At 38.5% G+C, this 18722-nt stretch overlaps 1 protein-coding gene across 1 annotated transcript in view; it reads right to left on the bottom strand.

Moving 5' to 3' along the window:
• Positions 1 to 11544: 11544 nt before the first annotated feature.
• GLRB (glycine receptor beta) overlaps positions 11545 to 18722 on the bottom strand; it is a 68043-nt gene continuing 60865 nt past the window's right edge. The window contains exon 9 of the mRNA XM_006023151.3: positions 11545 to 11841. Within this exon, the coding sequence (XP_006023213.1) occupies positions 11545 to 11841 (297 nt within the window). The remainder of the gene's footprint in view (positions 11842 to 18722) is intronic.

Here is an 18722-nt window from a genome sequence, read left to right as displayed (position 1 = left end):
GGTATCGCTATCTTATTTAATCCCGAGAGTTCATATTTCATGCATCTGTATAAGTTTTCTATTATATTAAATAAGTACAATCTATGTATCACTTAAAAAATAGAGATATTTCATATTTCCAGTAAGTAAACTTCAGGTTCTTATAGAGTTTTGATTAGGGGAGGAATGTTTTAAGTTTTTGTTGGGGTGTAGGTTGTAGCTGTGTTGGTCTAAGGACATAGGCAGACAAGGTTCTTTGGGTGAATCTGATCTCTTTTATTAAACCAACTTAGATAGTTGGAAAACATTTTTTAAGCAAGCTTTCGGGTTCAAAAACCCTTTGTCAGGCCAAGGGAGTTTCAGCAGTTGGTGTGTGCTCTTCCTGATCTCAGTCCTGATCCTCAAAGGAAACTTACACAACACTTCCCAGAGATGAGCCAGCCTATGAACTCCACTTCATCAACCTCCTGGACACTAAAAATCATGGACTAAATATAGACATTGGATTTAGGACACATTATAACTTGCCTGACATCTGACTCCCCAGGTACTTCTCCACTATTCATCCCCCTTCTCTCCCCCACGGCCCTGCCACCCAGCCTGTCTCTCACTCATTGACTCCTCAATCTACATCTTCACTGGCTGCCTGTCTTGTATGCATACCAGCCCAGCCGCTGGCTTCTTTACTTTTCATTCCATCCAGAGAGAGCACACACCAACTGCTGTAACTTCCTTAGCCTGATGAAGGGTTTTTGAACCCGAAAGCTTGCTTAAAAATGGTTTTCCAACTATTTAAGTTGGTCTAATAAAATATATCAGATTCACCCAAAAAACCTTGTCTGCCTTAAGTTTTTATAGGAATATATATATTTGGAGACCACAGATAATAAAATCTAAGGGTAGATATAAATGTAGGGGGGCTGATTTTTCTCTCAGCTACACTAGGGTAAATCAAGAATAACTATGTTGTAAAGCTAGTATAATTGAGAGGACAGATAGGCACTTTAAAGGGAGAAGCTATACCATCATCAAAAGCCAGATTACATTCAGTAAATGTGATAATGGGAAAGCAAAGATAGCTCTCAATTACTTTTATGCCCTGGATCTGTGGTTATTAATAAACAGAGCAATATTCTTAATTACAATATAGTGCTTCCTGTCTACCTACTCTTGTTCACTGTACTAGGCATGTTAGAGACCGTATGAAAAAATGTATACATTTGTATAATTTCTACAAGGCACAAGTTTGACTTGAATTTCTCTCCCTCCAACTGTTACAGCAGGGAAAATCAATCTGCAGAGTCAGGTAGCAGCCTTGCCCTCTGACCGCCCCAACTTCTTCCCCTTTCTGCCCCTTCTACTCCTTACTGTCAGACCCTGCACTCTCTGAGCACATGGAATGAGGGGCAAATTTGAAAACACTGACCTGGAAATAAATATACCTATAGTAACTTGTATATAGACAAATTACTACAGGTACACATAAACTTAGTTCACTCATAATTGATACATTTTTACCTCTTTTGGAAACTACTGCAAGTACTCCATGAACATACTTTTGAGCAGCACTTTTGTAGCTACTTATATATAGTACAGACTATGCACAATATCAGTTCACAAACTAAATGCTCATAGTTTACCATATAGTACATTGGGTTGGGCCCCCCAGAGACAACAATGTTTCAAGCCACGGTGAACCCACAGCTCAGCACTGCTCAGTATGTGTGTATGCTACAGATACACCTGACAAAGGATCCATGTGCTAATTAACTCGCCAATCATGGCTGGAACCAGGTGTTCCTGTCACACAGAGGATCTTCCAAAAATGTATATGCAAGTGAGGCACAGAGCAACCTGGTCTGGCTTCACCTCATGGAGGGCAGGGCCACACTAAGCATATGCAATAGGCTGAGAGATGGGGCAATTGAGGGATTCTGGGTGAACTGTTTGGGGCCCCATCTGGCGATGTTTGCCAGACATTCAATACTGGGGAAGAAACAGGAAACATTGAAAATGGGAAAGAATGGCAGAACTCAGCTGTGGAAATGAAGAGGAAGCTGAAATATATTCAATATAGTGACTCAACATGACTTTCAAAAGAGTCAGCACTGAGGAGGACTACACAAAATGGACACAAAAGCACATATCTTATTTACATGGACCAAACTAACTTTTCCTTGTGGTAGGTTCCCATGTGGTCTCAGCCCCTTGTGGGCTAAGATCAAGTGTAGTTGATCTACTGATGCACTGGTCTGTTACCCAAACTGAGATGGACTTAAATGACATTGTGTAGTGGAGGGTGCACCCTTGTCCAACACACTGTGGACAGGACACACTATGAGTCTTGTAATTAGCTTCTCACTGGCCAGCTTCCAGTGGGAGGATCTCAGCTACATACCTACTTTATGGACTCCTCCCTAGCTTGTTCTTGTGACCTTTGGTTAAGGGCAAGTGAGACTCGGGGGGGGATCCAACCCCCAAGCCTCTGGGCTTGGGCCTGCATGTAGGATGCCTGCCAATAGATTCGGGAGTTTCTTGAAAAGTCTGGGGTGGAGAATACTTGCTGATTGTAGCACCGCATATGGTGTTTGAACAATTGAGTATTATTCAATCGAGAGGATTCAGAACTGATTTGGCTAATTTGACCTGGAATATGAAAATAGGTTTCCATATGATTTATAGTCATGTTCAGTGTTAGCTGTATTTGGTCAACTTCATAGTTGGTAGGTAGTTGGTAGGAACTTACCAGAATTAAGCTATAAGCAAGGCAAAATTCCAAGGGAATTGGCACATGAAATCACAGATCTGGAAACAAGTATTAATGTATCCAGACTAGGGGGTTAACATCAGAATGGGAGAATAACAAATATACTTACCTGTATTTTCAAAGGAAGAAAAACATAGGACTATAGGACTGAGAGCATGACTTCAATAAGAAACAAATTTTGAAGGAAAGAATATTTAAGGACATGTAAATAAATATAAAATGGGATAAACAGAACATGGATTTACCAACTGTAGTTCATGCCAAACAAACCTGATTTCTGATGGGGACATTAAGTACCTGGGTTCACTAGTTAATCGTACAATTACTATTGACTGCCAAAGTGATGCAGCCATGAAAAATGCAAATGTAATCCTCGGAGCTACCTACCAGTCAATGCTTTTTCAGTAGAGAGAGAGAAATATTAATGCCAAATAAATTCACCTAGAAATTAACACAGTTTTGATCATCCATGTTGAAGAAAGATTAATTAAAATTGGAACAAATATAGAAATGGGCTACAAGGATAGGGTGGTTGGAACATTTCATGCTAAGAAGGGAAATGGAGGCTCATAATTCAAGAGGAGACTAGAAGATGTTATTTTATTTAATCTAGGAAACAAAGATTGAGAACGGATGTAACTGCTGCCTGTAAATACACATGGGGTTAAACACCAGAGAGCAAGAAGAGCTACTGAAACTAAAGGATGATGATAGCATATATATACACTGGATATGAATAGATTTAGGCTGGACATTTCAAGAAGGTTCCTAACTACTACAGCAGTGAGATCCTGCAACAGTCTTCCAATCCATCTTTCTGACCAGTGATAATCTTTTACCCATTGGTGTAAACTAGGGGTAGGCAGCCTTTTGTTGCCCTGGTTTGGAGGTTGTAACCTGGAACCCTGCCTCAGGGCTAGGTTGGATCCAGCCTCTTCCTTCATTCCTGTACCTATAATGAAAGCAGGTGCAAGATTTGCACAGGTTTCTCACAAATGTCTTCCTTCATTGTTAAGTATAGGCTCTTCTCTTATATTAGCTTCAGTTCCACCTATGAATGCCAGAGTGGTCAAACATCTCAAAACTGTCTTTAAAGCATTAATCCTTAATCAAACTGTTGGCCCTAGCATATCATATCTCTCTAGGAACTATCAGATTTGACAGATTTCTCTATCCCTTCCATCATCCATTTTTCTCCTTTGTACCCCATACTTTTCTTCCTGATTTCTTACCAAAAATAGAGCAAAGAATATGAAGAATAACTCTTGGAACTTAATTATTGTATTTCTTTGGCAGTAGTGAGTCTTTCAAAGCCTCCCAACCTGGTAAAATCTCAAAAAATAGGCCTTTCCAAGGGCATAAGAACTTTTTTCCCCATCTCTATTGGGCTAATGAGATCCAAGATATTCTCATGCAATCAGGAACTCCTAATAAAAGAGTCAATTAACAAATGTGCATACTTAATAGAAACAAGTAGACTATGTTTCACAACGAATAATGCTGTTAATGCTTAATATTAATTTGTGTGTGATCCTATGATACTAGCCTGAACTTGAGAGAGATCCAAGGTGGAAGTAGGCACTCCTCTCTGAATCTCTCTGAAACAACCAAATTTGTAATCAGTATCATATTGCAAAGCAAACACCTTTTGGTTATATATATCTGTGCTTGATCACTGTATGTTTCTAAATATGCCTTACACAACTTTGTTTGTAAGCTTTTCTAAAGAGAGTTCCTCTCCACAAGACCAAAAACTGCATTCTGTCATCGTAAGAATACGCCATTTCTTTAGCAATGGACAAGAATATTTTTTGGCTGGAAAAGTCTTCTGCCACATTTGGACCTGTTTGTTTCTGCTAGTCACAGGAAGGCTTGAAAATGGCAAAAAATAAAATGCTAACCTGCCACTGAAAAGAGCCAGATGTGGAGGCTGTGACGTACAAGTTATGTCTGCCTTGAGTTCCCTGTAAATCAGGTCAACATAGCTGAGTTATCTTTAAACTGGATATTTGGGTACTGCTAACCATGTGGCCCTGGAAACACAGAGACCAGTGTGGAATAACTGCCTGAGTATTTACCCAGCATCTTGGATCAGTGTTTCAGTGCCGGCTGGACTTTGTGCTGCCATGGCTACACTGCTATCAATCCTTATTCATTTTAAAACTAATTTGGGCATGTCTACATGAGAAGAAGACATGACAATGACTGTGGGTAGAAATATCCATAGAGATTCAGTTAAGCTTTTGAAACAAATTCCAATATAGCCATTTTTACCCTTATTTTGCAAATCTGTTAATGGTTATACTCACTGATATCCTGACTGATAAATCGTCAAAAAGCTAATTCTTATAGAATGTAATTTAAGATGTTTGGTGGCTTTTGGGTGTGATCTCATAAGAAGAGGAAGATTTTTAAATAAAGAAGAGTTATCAGTAGCTCAGACAGATGATATGTGTGGCAGAAAAGTAGAGATAGACTTGTAACAGGGAAGAACAGTTCAGGACTGGATTTTGCTTTAAATTCAGTTGTGTTGTTTTCTTTAAATTCAAGGGTAACACTCCCATTGACAGCAAAAGGAAAACAGAAATATGCTCTGTATCTTTCTAAGACCATGAATTAACTTCTTATATTATTTGTATATAATAGAGATTACTGTAAAATATGAAACTAATGGAAACTCATTGAGTCATACAGTTACAATGTACTATTCAGTACAGTATTCAACAAATTACAATTCTAGACACAGAAAGGTTATAAATTCTTTCTATATCTGAATTCGTTTTTACCTTCAGCATCCAGATCTAAGACATCAGAGCATCAATTACTAGCATCCCTGCATTCTCTTATCCACTTACACAAGATACATCTATATTTACGTGTCATAACTAATATTTGGCTTGTATAGAAAGGGGAAAAAATCTACTTCATGCTCCAAATGGGCAGGTTTTCAGATATGTAAGTGGCATTTTTGGCACTTTACACAGAATTTGTGATTTTATTACCTTTGCAATGTGAACATGCTCAGTAGGCTACTTACTGTCTGAATGGATACATGGCTATGTATGTATGTATATGGGGCATGAGTAAGTCAAAATTCTACTGTCAAAATCTGGTGACTAATAAGTGTTAGATAGAGAACAAAGAATAAAGTAGGGGTGTATAGTCCTGTGGGTTGGATGCCACCCTAGATGGAAGTAGGCCTTGGGTTCTGGCTGGGCCCCATTCCTAGTGGAGCAGAAACTTTTCCAGTGCTTTCAAATAATTTTTTCCAATAAATATACAAGGTACAGTATCTTAGCTTCAAAGGGAGTGTTGGAAGGGACTGATGTGACCCGTGCCTGTTATGTGACCTAGGGTTACAACTAAGGAGTTGGAGAGAAGAAGGTTCAAGACCCCTAGAACCAGGGTTACCTGTTTCTTATGGGACTGTCTAAATGACTCCACCATTGGGCAAAAATATAAAAGGCCCCTCTCCTCCCTTTTTGTTTCAGAACTTATGTTCAGATATGCACATATGGGGTCAATCTATAGCCTACTGTGCATGCTTGGTAGTTGTTCCTATTGAGTGGATAATTGGGCATCCACAATGGATTGGCAGTACAACTGAAAACTACATAAGTGTCAAAAATGCTGCATTATGCAGTTGGACACAGACATTGAAAAGAAGAATGCTGCTCACTGAAGCAAGTAGGGAGTATGAATTAACAGCACATGAGTTTCTCAATGCAAATTCCCCATTCAGGGGCTAGCAACCCATGGCCTGTAGGTCAATGTTGGCCTGCACAGCGATTTCATCCAGCCGGCAAGACCAGGTCGTCAGCAACAATGCAGAGGTTGGTTGTACGGCTGATAGGATGTCAGTGGGCAACTGACACCAGTGAGCAGAGTGAGAAGCACAGCAGCAGTGGCTGAAGTAGCAGCTGAACAAGGGGCAGCAGCTCATCTTCAGATTATGCTGTGCTAATTTGGCCTGCTGCTCCTAAAAGGTTGCCAACCCCTGCCCTTTGTGGATAAGCTTAGTCTGCACTAGGAATGTCTCTGTGAATTGTCACTTAATACACTTAGAAAGCAACCCTGAACAAAGGCACTTTTAATGTGGACTAAGAGCATCCACTTACATTAGTGCAGAGCGGCTAATGCACTATAAATTCATATCTGAACCTAGTGCACACTAAACTACTTGTGTAGAAATGTCATTATACAAAACTCAATTTATAGAAGTAGAAAAGTCAGTTGGAAGTGTAGATTTATTTTAGTAATCTTTTCTAAGAGTAGAATTTAACAGAAAGTAACTCACTTGTTCTAAAATTGCTTGCATTGGTTCCCATGGGCAGAAAATTAACTAGGTGTAATAAACCTTAAAGGACAATAAAGGAAGACAATTAGTCCAACAATGATTGCAGGACTTCCATCTAAAAGTGGGCATCAGACTTAAAGCTGTCTATGTAAGGAAGTTACTGCACAGTAAGCTAAGGTGTGCCTTTACAGTGTACTTTGTGAATAAAATAAGCAAACTCAAACAAAGTCATAACAGGGTCCATAGAGGGAGCTATTGCAGAGTAGTTAATGTGCTGTAAAATTATACACTAGTTGTCTGCACACTGACTTCCCAGTATAGGCAAACTCTTAGATGCCAATTCTACAGGAAAGAAGGTAAATTAATGATTTGTGCTCCAAGCACCAGCTTAATTCGCCTTCCTGGGAATTCAAGAGGGACCAGGGGAAACATACTCTTAGGATCCTGAGATTCAGAGACACCTGATTTTTCAGGACACCTTCAAATGCAAGGTTTGACACTGAACTATTTTCTTGGTAGAAGCTGTGCTGCCCAGGGACTAGAAGCCAGTTATACTAAGCACCAGAGCACAGCAGAGGCAAAGGAAATCCATTTCCCTTTTGTGAATCCCTGAGACTCAAGTGTATCTTGGGAGATGAACAGATTTAGGGGAAATAGAAGTATGTTTTTCTTCTGCCTACAGGGATACAGGTGGGAGAAATTACAGGAAACTTCAAATTGAAACACACAGATAGTATTCCTTTCAAAATAGGCTGTTCAACTTTTGTTTGTTCAGAAGTTGTGAACAACATTATGGCTAATCTAATTAAAAATTTGCTGTGTATTCAAGAAGAGTTAGAAACTTTACCTTCATCATTTTATGAACTCTTATTAATATTTTCTTAACTCCTATTGTATTGTTAGTTGCTAAAGTTAGCATATTTGGTGCATGCTTTGAGCCCACTAGGAAAGTAGTAGCAGTCCACAATATCACTGTGCTGAATAACACTTTCCTAGGCAAATAGTTATGAACTCCATTCCAGACTGTAGCAGGCAGATGGCTTTTACAGGCAGAACTGTACAACTAGAGGGTGCTGAAGGACCATATTTTGATAACATGACATGAGAAACTCTTCGTGACCTTTTAATACTTGGGAGAGAAAAACACAATAAAATGGACTAATTAAACAGATTATTACTTATTGGGGTAACTGAAGGATTCTGAAATAATAATATATTGTTAAGTTTGATATACTTCTGCTGTCAAAGTACAAGTTAATTACTATGTTAGCCTTCATAAAGATATTATTGGGAAATTTGTGTATTCAGAATGAGATGCTATCCTGTATTCCAGTCCTTTGGTTTTGTATAATCATGAAAATAAAGCATTTGCCATAATGATGCATATTCCTTTCCCATTGTCTTGCGTTGGTGGAGTTGAAAAGTACTATTGATTAAATGGTTTATGATAAACACAGAGGCCATCAAGTAAGCAGAAAAGTGAGACAGAACAGAGATTAATTTAACAATAAAATCTATAATTGAGATTATACAGATAAAATGTGGACATTAATTACAGATAAGTCATCTTATTAGAGTGCTAACAAGCAAATTATCCTTCAAAAGGCATATAATTTCCAACTCTGGGTAATTATTTGCTTGCCCTCCAGAAACTTAAGAAAAAAGGACAAGTATGAGAAAAATAATATATATAAATATATTGCTCTGAGTATATGTACAAAAGTTATCCCCCCCTTCCATTTTCTCTTACGATTCTTTTTCATTGACCCTTTAGGTTTATACTAGCAATTCCTAAAATATTCTCAATGGACAAAAAAATAAAAAATAAAAAAAAAATGGAACCTTGAAATGGACCCTTAAAAATGCTGACTTTTTTCCCCCCCAATCAAGGTTTTAAGTGCCAAAGTGTCCAGCAATATTTGGCTTTCCCTTTGAAGCTAAATTCTGGTTGCCTATGTAAACAGACCCTTGGAAACTACAGACAAGGGAGACAGAGGATAATTGAACATCCATATCCTTAATGACAGAACTTTTTAGACCTTTTATAGATTGTTGCTGCAAAAATTACAAATAATTCACTATATATATTGTGATTTGTAATTTAAGAGCAATCAATCAGAATGTTTGACAGAAGACCTAAGACTATCCAAAATAATTTAATTCTTGTGTGCTCAGACAGTGTATAGGTCTCAAATAGACACCGAGTGAATTTCCCATCAGAAGAGTAAAACTTTGATTTGAAACTGGAAGAGCTTGTGTGGGTGTGTGCGTGCAAGCAGCTATCACCACAGGCACATACTGTGAGTGCGTGTGCATGAAAGGCCAAATGAAGAATTTGTGACTTTTTTTTTTGCTCTGTCTGTGCAGTATCTAGGCTCCAGATTGAATTGAAATTTGGGACAAAAACTGCATTCCAAATTACAAGATGCCATGTGAGCTTTCTCCCATGGTCCAGACTGTCCCACAGGTTTCAGACAGGGCCCACATGAAAAAGACATTTGTCTCAACAAAGGTTATTTGACTTGTTTCTTCTTGAAAAGGGACTGCCATAGATTTAGTTTGAATATCCAGTTATTTTCCCCCTTCAAATTCCTGTTTTTATCTTGTACAGAAGATTGATCACAGATTAATTTTTGTATGGCACCCAGTAGTGGGAGCTGTCTCCATTTAATATTCTGACTAACAACCATACCCTAGTTATATAAAAGGAAATGTGTTTGTCTCAACCCAATGAAACAGTACTCTGATCTTACGAAAGTCCCTGTGTATTATGTGAAGACAGCTACCCTGGCTAGGGAGAGCAAATCTGGGAAATTCGCAGGGCTGGAAAACCTGGAGAGATGGGGAGCATATAAATATTCCAGCCTGTAGCTGCCTCCTCATCACTGTGGGCAACCTGGGGCCCGGGATCCCTGACAGAGGGTGGGAAGTGCTCTCATGTTTTCATTGAAGAGCCCATTATCTTCCACAAAGAAACCTGAACAGCTGTACACTCTTTTTGTGTTGGAAGAAGGGCATTCCTCCTGGCACAAATGTGACACCTGTCTATGGTCTCTGCTATCACCTCACAAAGGGCAGTGTCATAGTGGCCACAGAAATCCATGGGTACTGATCCTTACACTGCATATTTGACTATTATATTTTTATAATCCTAACCATGTCAAGTGACTGGGTCTAGGGAGCAAAGGGAGTCTCTTACCAGACCTCCAGTCTGTCACACCCTTATTACAGATAGGATTTTGTTTCCAAAAGGAAGCAGCAGTATAAATGGGCTGGTGAAGGCAGACATTACAGCTACCTCTTTGGCCTCCAGACAGGAAATCTTGACTTTTTTATGGGCTGCAGTCTCTTTGTCCTTCAAACAATTTTCCCCTTCATTATGACTCTTAGATCATATTTTTGGTCAGCTGTGCTAACATGCACAAGCTTGGCCAAATGCAAATGCAAACCTTGAGTATGAGTCAAGGTGAGAATCAACTATGGAAACAACTGGTTCATTTAAACTCAAGAGTTTTGAACTTCAGTGTCTGCAAACACAGACACACCAGATCAGATGGAAAATAAATTATGACTCTTCTATACCACAGGCTTGGAAAGGTTTCTTCAACTGAGCAAGAGAACAAGAACATGTGAAAATACACAGTGCACCCTGAAATTTTAGGCCCTATCCTGTGATATTTCTCCAAACCTCCTGTGGCCTACAGCCTGGAGACTAACTTGTTTATACATTTTTTTGTCATCATATAGAAACAGGAAAGACCCTACCTTACATTTCCTCTCTGTCTACAGGTTTTCTAACTTGTGCCTGTGGTGATGGCTGCCAAAATTTGGCCCAATATTTATTACCATCATAATTTCACATGTCTTTGAAGTATGCTAGCTTGAAGGATGCAGCATATTTTTTTTTCTAAATGAGCTGATTTTACAAAACTAGTCATTCTCTGTTCTTTATTTTTCCACATAGAAGAGATCAGCTTTATCAGTATTTCCTCCACTTACAAACTTTAAATAATATGAATTACAACTTAGCTTGTTCTTCAACAGTGCCATCTAAAATTATACAGGAACAAGATGTTTTTTGGGTTTTTTTCCCGAAAGTCATGAGAAGAGCTCTTAAATACTACATATATTATAATACTGATTTTAATAATACTCAACGTGCACATCAATTTCATTATCAGAAACACTTTAAATCTTTGTATGGTACTAATAACTGAAGAGAATTATCTGGCTTTATAATGAATGCATTGCCTTTCATATACTCCTAAAGCAGGATGTATGCTGTACAGTTATATACAATGATTGGGCAGAGCACAGACATTGCAGTGTCATGCTGTCATTCAAAGTTAAGATGCCATATTTTCAGTACAATCACATGGCATCTAAAATGCAATATATTGTTTTGCAAATGCAAATAATTTCACAGAGTGGCCTTCATGACTAGGAAAGGGAGTAATGAAATGGGATATATATTACACAAATGAAAAAAATAAAAGATTTATCATAAATATATAGACCAGTATATGACATTGAAGAACAGGAAGCAGAAAGGAAACAGTGCTCTTGCATAAAGATCAATTCGTTTTGCTGCTGATGGAATGACGGGTTTGGGAGGAGGAGGTTTCTTGTTGTTCTTGGCTTGAGATTTCCCAAGCCCATTGTTGACTTCAATGGGCTTTCCATAACAATCATAGTTTGATAATTCAAAATCCCTTGGCAAACTTCCAACGATGCTGAAATCATTGGATCTCAGATCAGATTTCGAAGTGCAAACTTTTTTGCATCTGGTCTCACCAACCTATGAAATAAAGAGTTTGGAAAATCATGGTCTACTCACCAGTATTCACAAACATAATGCAGCTGTTAGAGAAAACAGCAAACAAACCTATAAGAAATTACTTGTTAATGGGTATTCACTACATTAGTGTAATTTGCTGAATGGTTGCATTAAAAAGTACTTAAGGATGATCAGTCAATCATATAAACTAATCTAAACATTCATAATTGTATAATTTTGCATGTACAAGATGCCTCATGCTGTGGAAGTAGCTATAGTTAGATTGCTCCATTTTAAGGCTACAGAAAGAGAAAAAAATATTTTCCTCAATGGATTCAGAGCCGAAGAATTATGCCAAATGGATATTATTTAATACTTACATTATGCCCAGAAGCTCCAATCCAGAGTAACTCTAAACACTGTAGTACTTTATACAAAAGACCCTAGCAAGGTATTCTACATCAGACAATTAACAGATGTAACTTCTGTCTTAGATGGACCCCTGTAAATGTGGGACAGCATCTTCTTTGTATTAACGTTCCATGGTGTCTTTATAAAGACAGTTCACAGAAGTGCTATACCACTTTGCCAGGTCTGCTCACTAGAGGTTCGCACTTGAGGATTTCAGTTCCCTGAGGGACTGAATTCCTGTCTTTCTCCTAGCTCTGTCTGGTGCCCCACCATTCCTGGGAGTCATGTTATAGGGGAAGTATTACAGAGCCCTATGAAATGACCTGAGAAGCCTAAGGGTGTCAGTTCAAGGGCTGGTGTGAGCCTTTAGAACCAGCCCTGGGAGCTGCAGGAATTACAGTCTTGTTGTCCAGTTTATGGGTTTGTGTGCTGAGCTCCTCGTGGGTAGGTTATGAGTTTAAGTCTGGTTTGGCCCCAGAGCCTCAGCTAGGAAAGGTGGGCATGAGGACATTTTAAGGAAGTATGGGCTGGATGAATGGACTGTAAGAGGGATAGAAAACTGGCTAGAACATTGGGCTCAGAAAGTAGTAATCAGTGTCTGGTTGGCAGCTGGTGTCAAGTGGAGTGCCCCAGGGTCAGTCCTGGGGCCAGTTTTGTTCAATGTCTTCCTTCATCAGTGACCTGGAAGATGGCCTAGACTGCACCCTCAGTAAGTCTGCAGATGACACCAAGCTGGAGGGAGTAGCAGATATGCTGCAGGGTAGGGCTAGGATTCAGAGTGACCTAGACAAATTGGAGGATTGGGCCAAAAGAAATCTCATGAGGTTCAACAAGAAGTGCAAAGTCCTGCACTTAGGATGGAACAACCCTATGCACTGGTACAGGCTGGGGGCTGCCTGGCTGGGCAGCAGCTCTGCAGAAAAGGACCTGGAGGTTACAGTGGACAATGAGCTGAATATGAGCCAGCAGTGTGCCCTTTTTGCCAAGAAGGCTAACTGCATACTGGCAATTGGTAGGTGTGTTGCCAGTAGGTCAAGGGAAGTGACCTACTGTTGCCAGCAGGTCAAAGGTAGTGATAATTCCCCTCTATTCAGTACTGGGGAGGCCACACCTGGAGCACTGTGTTCAGTTTTGGGCCCCCCACTACAGGAAGGATGTGGACAAATTGGAGAGAGTCTAGCAGAGGGCTACAAAAATAGTGAAGGGGCTGGGGGACATGACTTATGAGGAGAGGCTCAGGGAACTGGGCTTATTTAGTCCAGAGAAGAAGAGACTGAGACGGGACTTAATAGCAGCCTTCAACTACCTGACGGGGGGGTTCAAAAGAGGATAGAGCTAGACTGTTCTCAGTTGTGGCAGATGACAGAACAAGGAGCAACGGTCTCAAGTCAAAGCAAGGGAAGTTTAGGTTAGATATCAGAAAGAATTTTTTCACTAGGGGGGTAGTAAAGCATTGGAACAGATTACCCAGAGACGTTGTGGAATCTCCATCCTTGCAGGTTTTTAAAACCCGATTAGACAAAGGTTTGGCTGGGATGATTTACTTGGGGATGGTCCTGCTTTAAGCAGGGGTTTGGACTAGATGCCTCCTGTGGTCCCTTCCAACCCTAATTTTCTATGATTCTATCTCTGTTACAGACTTGTCCATTCTGCTATCCCATAAAAGGACAAGGAATGACACTTAACCATCATTCATGGACTAAAGTTTTTAAATAAATGGTTACCGGGGGGTTTCCTTAGGCTGTGAAGAGCTCATATTTTAGATAAAACAAATATCTGAAAGGGTGAAACTGTAGGCAATTTGAAGGAATTTGGAGACCACTGGTAGGCAGCAATTTGAGCTGGACAGCTAATTGTACTTTGATCTCGCCCAATGATTCATTTAATTTTAGAATATTTGGAGAAAAAAAGAAGAGAGGTAATTTCAGCATTGGATTTTCTTGATCTGTTGACAAATATTTTGAAAGCTGACACCAGATAAAAATAAACCTGGGTTTAGGAAACACATGGTAGATACTAACTATTTGAGTGAGTTGGGTGGTTCCCACCCTCTCCCCTTTTTATTGATCAGGGTGATTTCAGGGGGGGATGGGAGGAGAGGGAAGAAGTCAGCCCATGTTCCACTTCACCATAAGTTTCATACATTTCCATATGTGTCAAACTTTGATTTTTGATAAAACCAGAGCATTTGAAGATAGAATCTGCCAAAGCTGATATGCAAAATACACAACAAAATTAAGGGTTATTTTTTAAACTTCGGACATTTTACTTCCATAATTATAAAGCTTTTTTTCCCCTCTCTCTTTTTTTATCCTGCAATTGGTTTCTGAACCGTCTGGAACAATCCTCTACTCAGAACAGTCAGGTCAAACTCCCAACCTAAGATCGTGCTTGATTTATTTATGAAGAGGACTGTATGTTGTGGTTTCCTCCAATAGCAGAGTCCTTCATCCAGGAGGTCTCTCCCAGGCCTATAACCTATAAAGCTATCTAATTGCATCTGCATTGGGAGATGTAGATGGCAAGAGTAATGTGCATGAGTGTAACTTAGCTTGTAATTTAAATATTTTAGTTAAAAATATCTGGGATATATTTCTCTTCAATAATTATTAATCTATTTACACTGTACAGTGTCTGACTCCTATTCTACATAATCAAAGACACTCAGGTTGGATTAACAGATATACCACAGATTCCTGCAAATGTCAGAACAAACCATGTACTTAGGGGGCTGGCAACCAAGCTTTCTTATGCATCTGCACAGTACCTTGCACACACAGGTGCCACCAGAAAATAATATAAAAAATATAAAAACAATACCAGTGGAGCTGTCATGATTAAAAATTAACGTCACATTGAGCACATTTTCAAAACAATTCTCATGCAATCAAAGGAGTTGGGAGAAATTATTAAGTCATCTAGTCCCAACAAATGTACAATTGTTCACCACAATAACAGAGCATAACTTTGTCTTGTCTAGTTCTAACTACTCTATCACCTTACAGGGCTTAGACTACTCTGCTTTGGAGACCTTTCCATACTGTAACAAATCTCATTTTTAGGAAGTTTTTGTCTGATACTCAGGCTAAAGTTTCCCCTTGTGATTTTATTATATTATTCCTAATTATACTTCTTGTACCACTCTTAATTATTGCTCTTTCCCAGGGGGGTTTGCACTGTTTCCATTTTCTCATTTAGCTATTGCTTAGCCAAGCTTTTAATCCTTTCTCATAAATCTTTCCACTTCCAAGTATTTTTGTTGCTCTTCTCTAAATTCCCTCCAGTATACCTACAATTTTCTGGTAATGAGGTGACTTCGTACATTTTAAAAATTGCTCATTTGCCTTTTGTCCCTCTCCCTTCCCCCATACCTGGAAAATCTGGGATTCACATAATACTCCTGTAAACTTATCAAAAGACAGAGGAAATTTTCTTTAGAAAGTCAGCTGCTATGAAGGGCTTGGTATTTAGTCTGTTACACTGAAGATTTACAAAGAAAGTAAGTTTTAAAGATTTAAAGCTCTATGTTGGGTCAGAGTTGACCATAGTTTTATGTAGAGTTTAGATTATGGTTTGTATGGGATGGTTTGGATAGGGATGATCCTGCCCCAGGCAGGCGGTTGGACTAGACCTCTGGCGCTCCCTTCCAGCCCTTCTTTTCTATGACTCTGATTCTATGACAACTTCCAGTCCTTGCACATCAATGCCTTCTTACTAAAATGTTTATACCTATTTTATATTTTCTCCACCCTGGATCTTAATAAACCACACATAGGGCCTAAACCCAGAACTCAGAAGTTTCTAAGAAAAGACTTATATTTTTTTAAAGCCAGAATGAACCACTGTAATCATCTAGTCTGACCTCCTGTATTATACAAGCCATGCTACTTCCACACTGCTTCAGGTCCACCAGCTGTAGTTAAATTAGAGCATATATTTTAGTCAAACATTAAAGCTTGCTTTAAAAGTCTCTACTGATGGAAAATTCTCCACAACCATTCTCCATTATTGGTAAGTGAGTCCAATAATTGTTCATCCTGGCTGTTAAAAATTTGCACCTTATTTCCATTCTGGATTTGATAAGCTTCAATTTGCTGTTAAAGTTCATTATACCTTTAGCTGCTAATGAAAGTGCCTTCTGTTATCAAATTTCTATTCCCTATATAGGTACTTACAGACTGAGATGAAATCACACCTAAACCATCTTGAGTTCCCAGTTTCTTAACTTCTAGCTACTTAACCAAAATGCTGCATGGAATCACATCAAATGATTTTCAGAAATCAGTATACTACCACAACACTATTATCTTTATGAAACTTACCATGTCTTAGAAATCTATTGAAAAAAAATGAGAGGATATCTACTTTACATAAACCCATGTTCATTGGCTTTAATTTTATTATCCTTCTTTTTAATTAACTAAGTCCCATATCAGCCATTCTTTTATTTTGCTCAGATTGATGTCAGGCCTGTAATTACTAAGGTTATCCTATTTACCTTGTTTAAAAAACTGGCACATTAGCTTTCTTGAAGTCATCTGGAACTTCCCCAATTTTCCAAGACTTATTAAATATCAACATTAATGGTTCACAGGGCTCCTGGGCCAGCTCTTTTAAAAATCCTGGATACAACCTAACCAGACATGATGATTTAGAACTGTTTGACTTTAATAGTTTATTAGCTAGTCTAGGAATGGAAAGCATTTCATCATACAATAAGAACACAGGATCTGGATATTTCCCCAAATACAAAATGGAAATATTTATTGACCAGTTCTGCCCCATTTATGGCAATTCTACCATTTCCCTCTAGTAACAAACTTGATACCATTAATACCTATTGATAGGGTCTCTTTTGGCCTTTGCATTGTTCTTAAATATGTAAGCCTTTTGTTCTCAATGTTACTTTTCTATAATTAATAGCATCGATATTATAATCATTTCTGTCAATTTTTTATTGCTACTTAATCTTCCTAAGTCAGTCCCCGGTTGTTCAGGCTGTTGGATTTTTTTGTTTCTTTTGTTCCCTTTTCCCCCAATCCACTGAAAGTTTATTTCTTGATTATGCCTTTTTGTGCATCTATTAAGATGTTCTAAAACAGGTCCCAATGATCATTCACATTTTTTCATTCATTTAAAATTCTCCTTTCAGCTGATTTTGTTTACAATTGTTTTCAGATTTGTGAAATTTGCCTTTGTACAGTATTGAATATATATTTTGCAGGGACTTTCACTCTATTTGCACATAACAAATGTAACCAAGTTACAGTTGCTTTTATCTAAGCAACCACTTTTAATTCTGTACTCAGTTCCTATTTCTCTATTGTCTCTCAAGATGATTAAAATCTGCCATGCTCGATACAATGGTTTTTGACATAGAACATTTGATAAGTATAATTTCTAGCAATCTCAAGGACATTTTAGTACACACAGCATGAGACCTCCAACATATATTTTACAGACTAAAGTTCCCCATGGTAACAGTGTTTCTTCCTCCCACACAGTATGTGACTGTACCAAGAGTAATGTCACAAAAGATACAATGTGAAGAACCCAAGGCACTCGTGGCCTGCTTTGATTTGAAGTCAGTAAAAGGTACAGCTAACCAGCTCTGTACTTACAGATCACAAATCAAAAATGTGCACCTGATGATTCTGTAAGACAAATCTCTGAGCCAGAAGCACACACATAGGTGAAGGGAAAAAACCACTACAGAAGGATCAGTTGAATAATCACCAAAGGTCTGATATGTTATAAATCAGTACAGATGAAAATAATAGGTATCAGATGCCAGGCACTGTTCTGACATGATAACCAAGAAATATGAGTATTTCTCTTTAAGAATGACTGGTTTTGGGCTGTTATCATCACCTTCAGAGAGCCATTCATCATCTGCCATAGTCATTATTCTTTTACCAAATGTTCAGCTCAGTCATCAGCATATTATACATGTGGGACGGCTTCTATGGATGGGCATGATGAAAATGTGACTTTTCAAATCCAGGAGGATTTACTCAAGTTAACAATGTAATCTCACTCTAAAATCACACCACCAGTGGCAGCAAGGGAAAACTGATTCGTCTCACAAACAGTTCTGCTTTTCCCTATTTTTAAAATCTTATAATGCTAGTTGGGAGGGTGGCAGTGGGGGGAACCTTCCTATGTTGGCTCTCAGCAAAATGTTCAAATTCATGCAGTTACCACAATGCTGCATCTAAGATTACCACTGTTTTTCCTTACACTTAGAACAAGAGAGACTTGCTGTTGAAGTAAAGGTGGAAAAGAATATTTTTATAATGACTTCTTCTTTATAGATTTAGGTCTTAGAACTTTCTGTACTGGCAAAAACTATATTAGTGTTTATGTTGAATCTTTTCATGTTTTCAAGCATGTGGGTGCCCATGGTAACTTTTATTAAATCTATTAGCTTTATTTAACATCACTGATTACAAGGCATTGTTAATTTACCTGTGAACCCAAACATCTGAAGT

This window comes from Alligator sinensis, unplaced genomic scaffold (genome assembly GCF_000455745.1).
Source record: "Alligator sinensis unplaced genomic scaffold, ASM45574v1 scaffold1223_1, whole genome shotgun sequence".
In the NCBI taxonomy this organism is placed as follows: Eukaryota; Metazoa; Chordata; order Crocodylia; family Alligatoridae; genus Alligator; species Alligator sinensis.
Note: the sequence above shows the minus strand (reverse complement) of the source record. Positions and strands in the feature narration are given on the sequence as shown.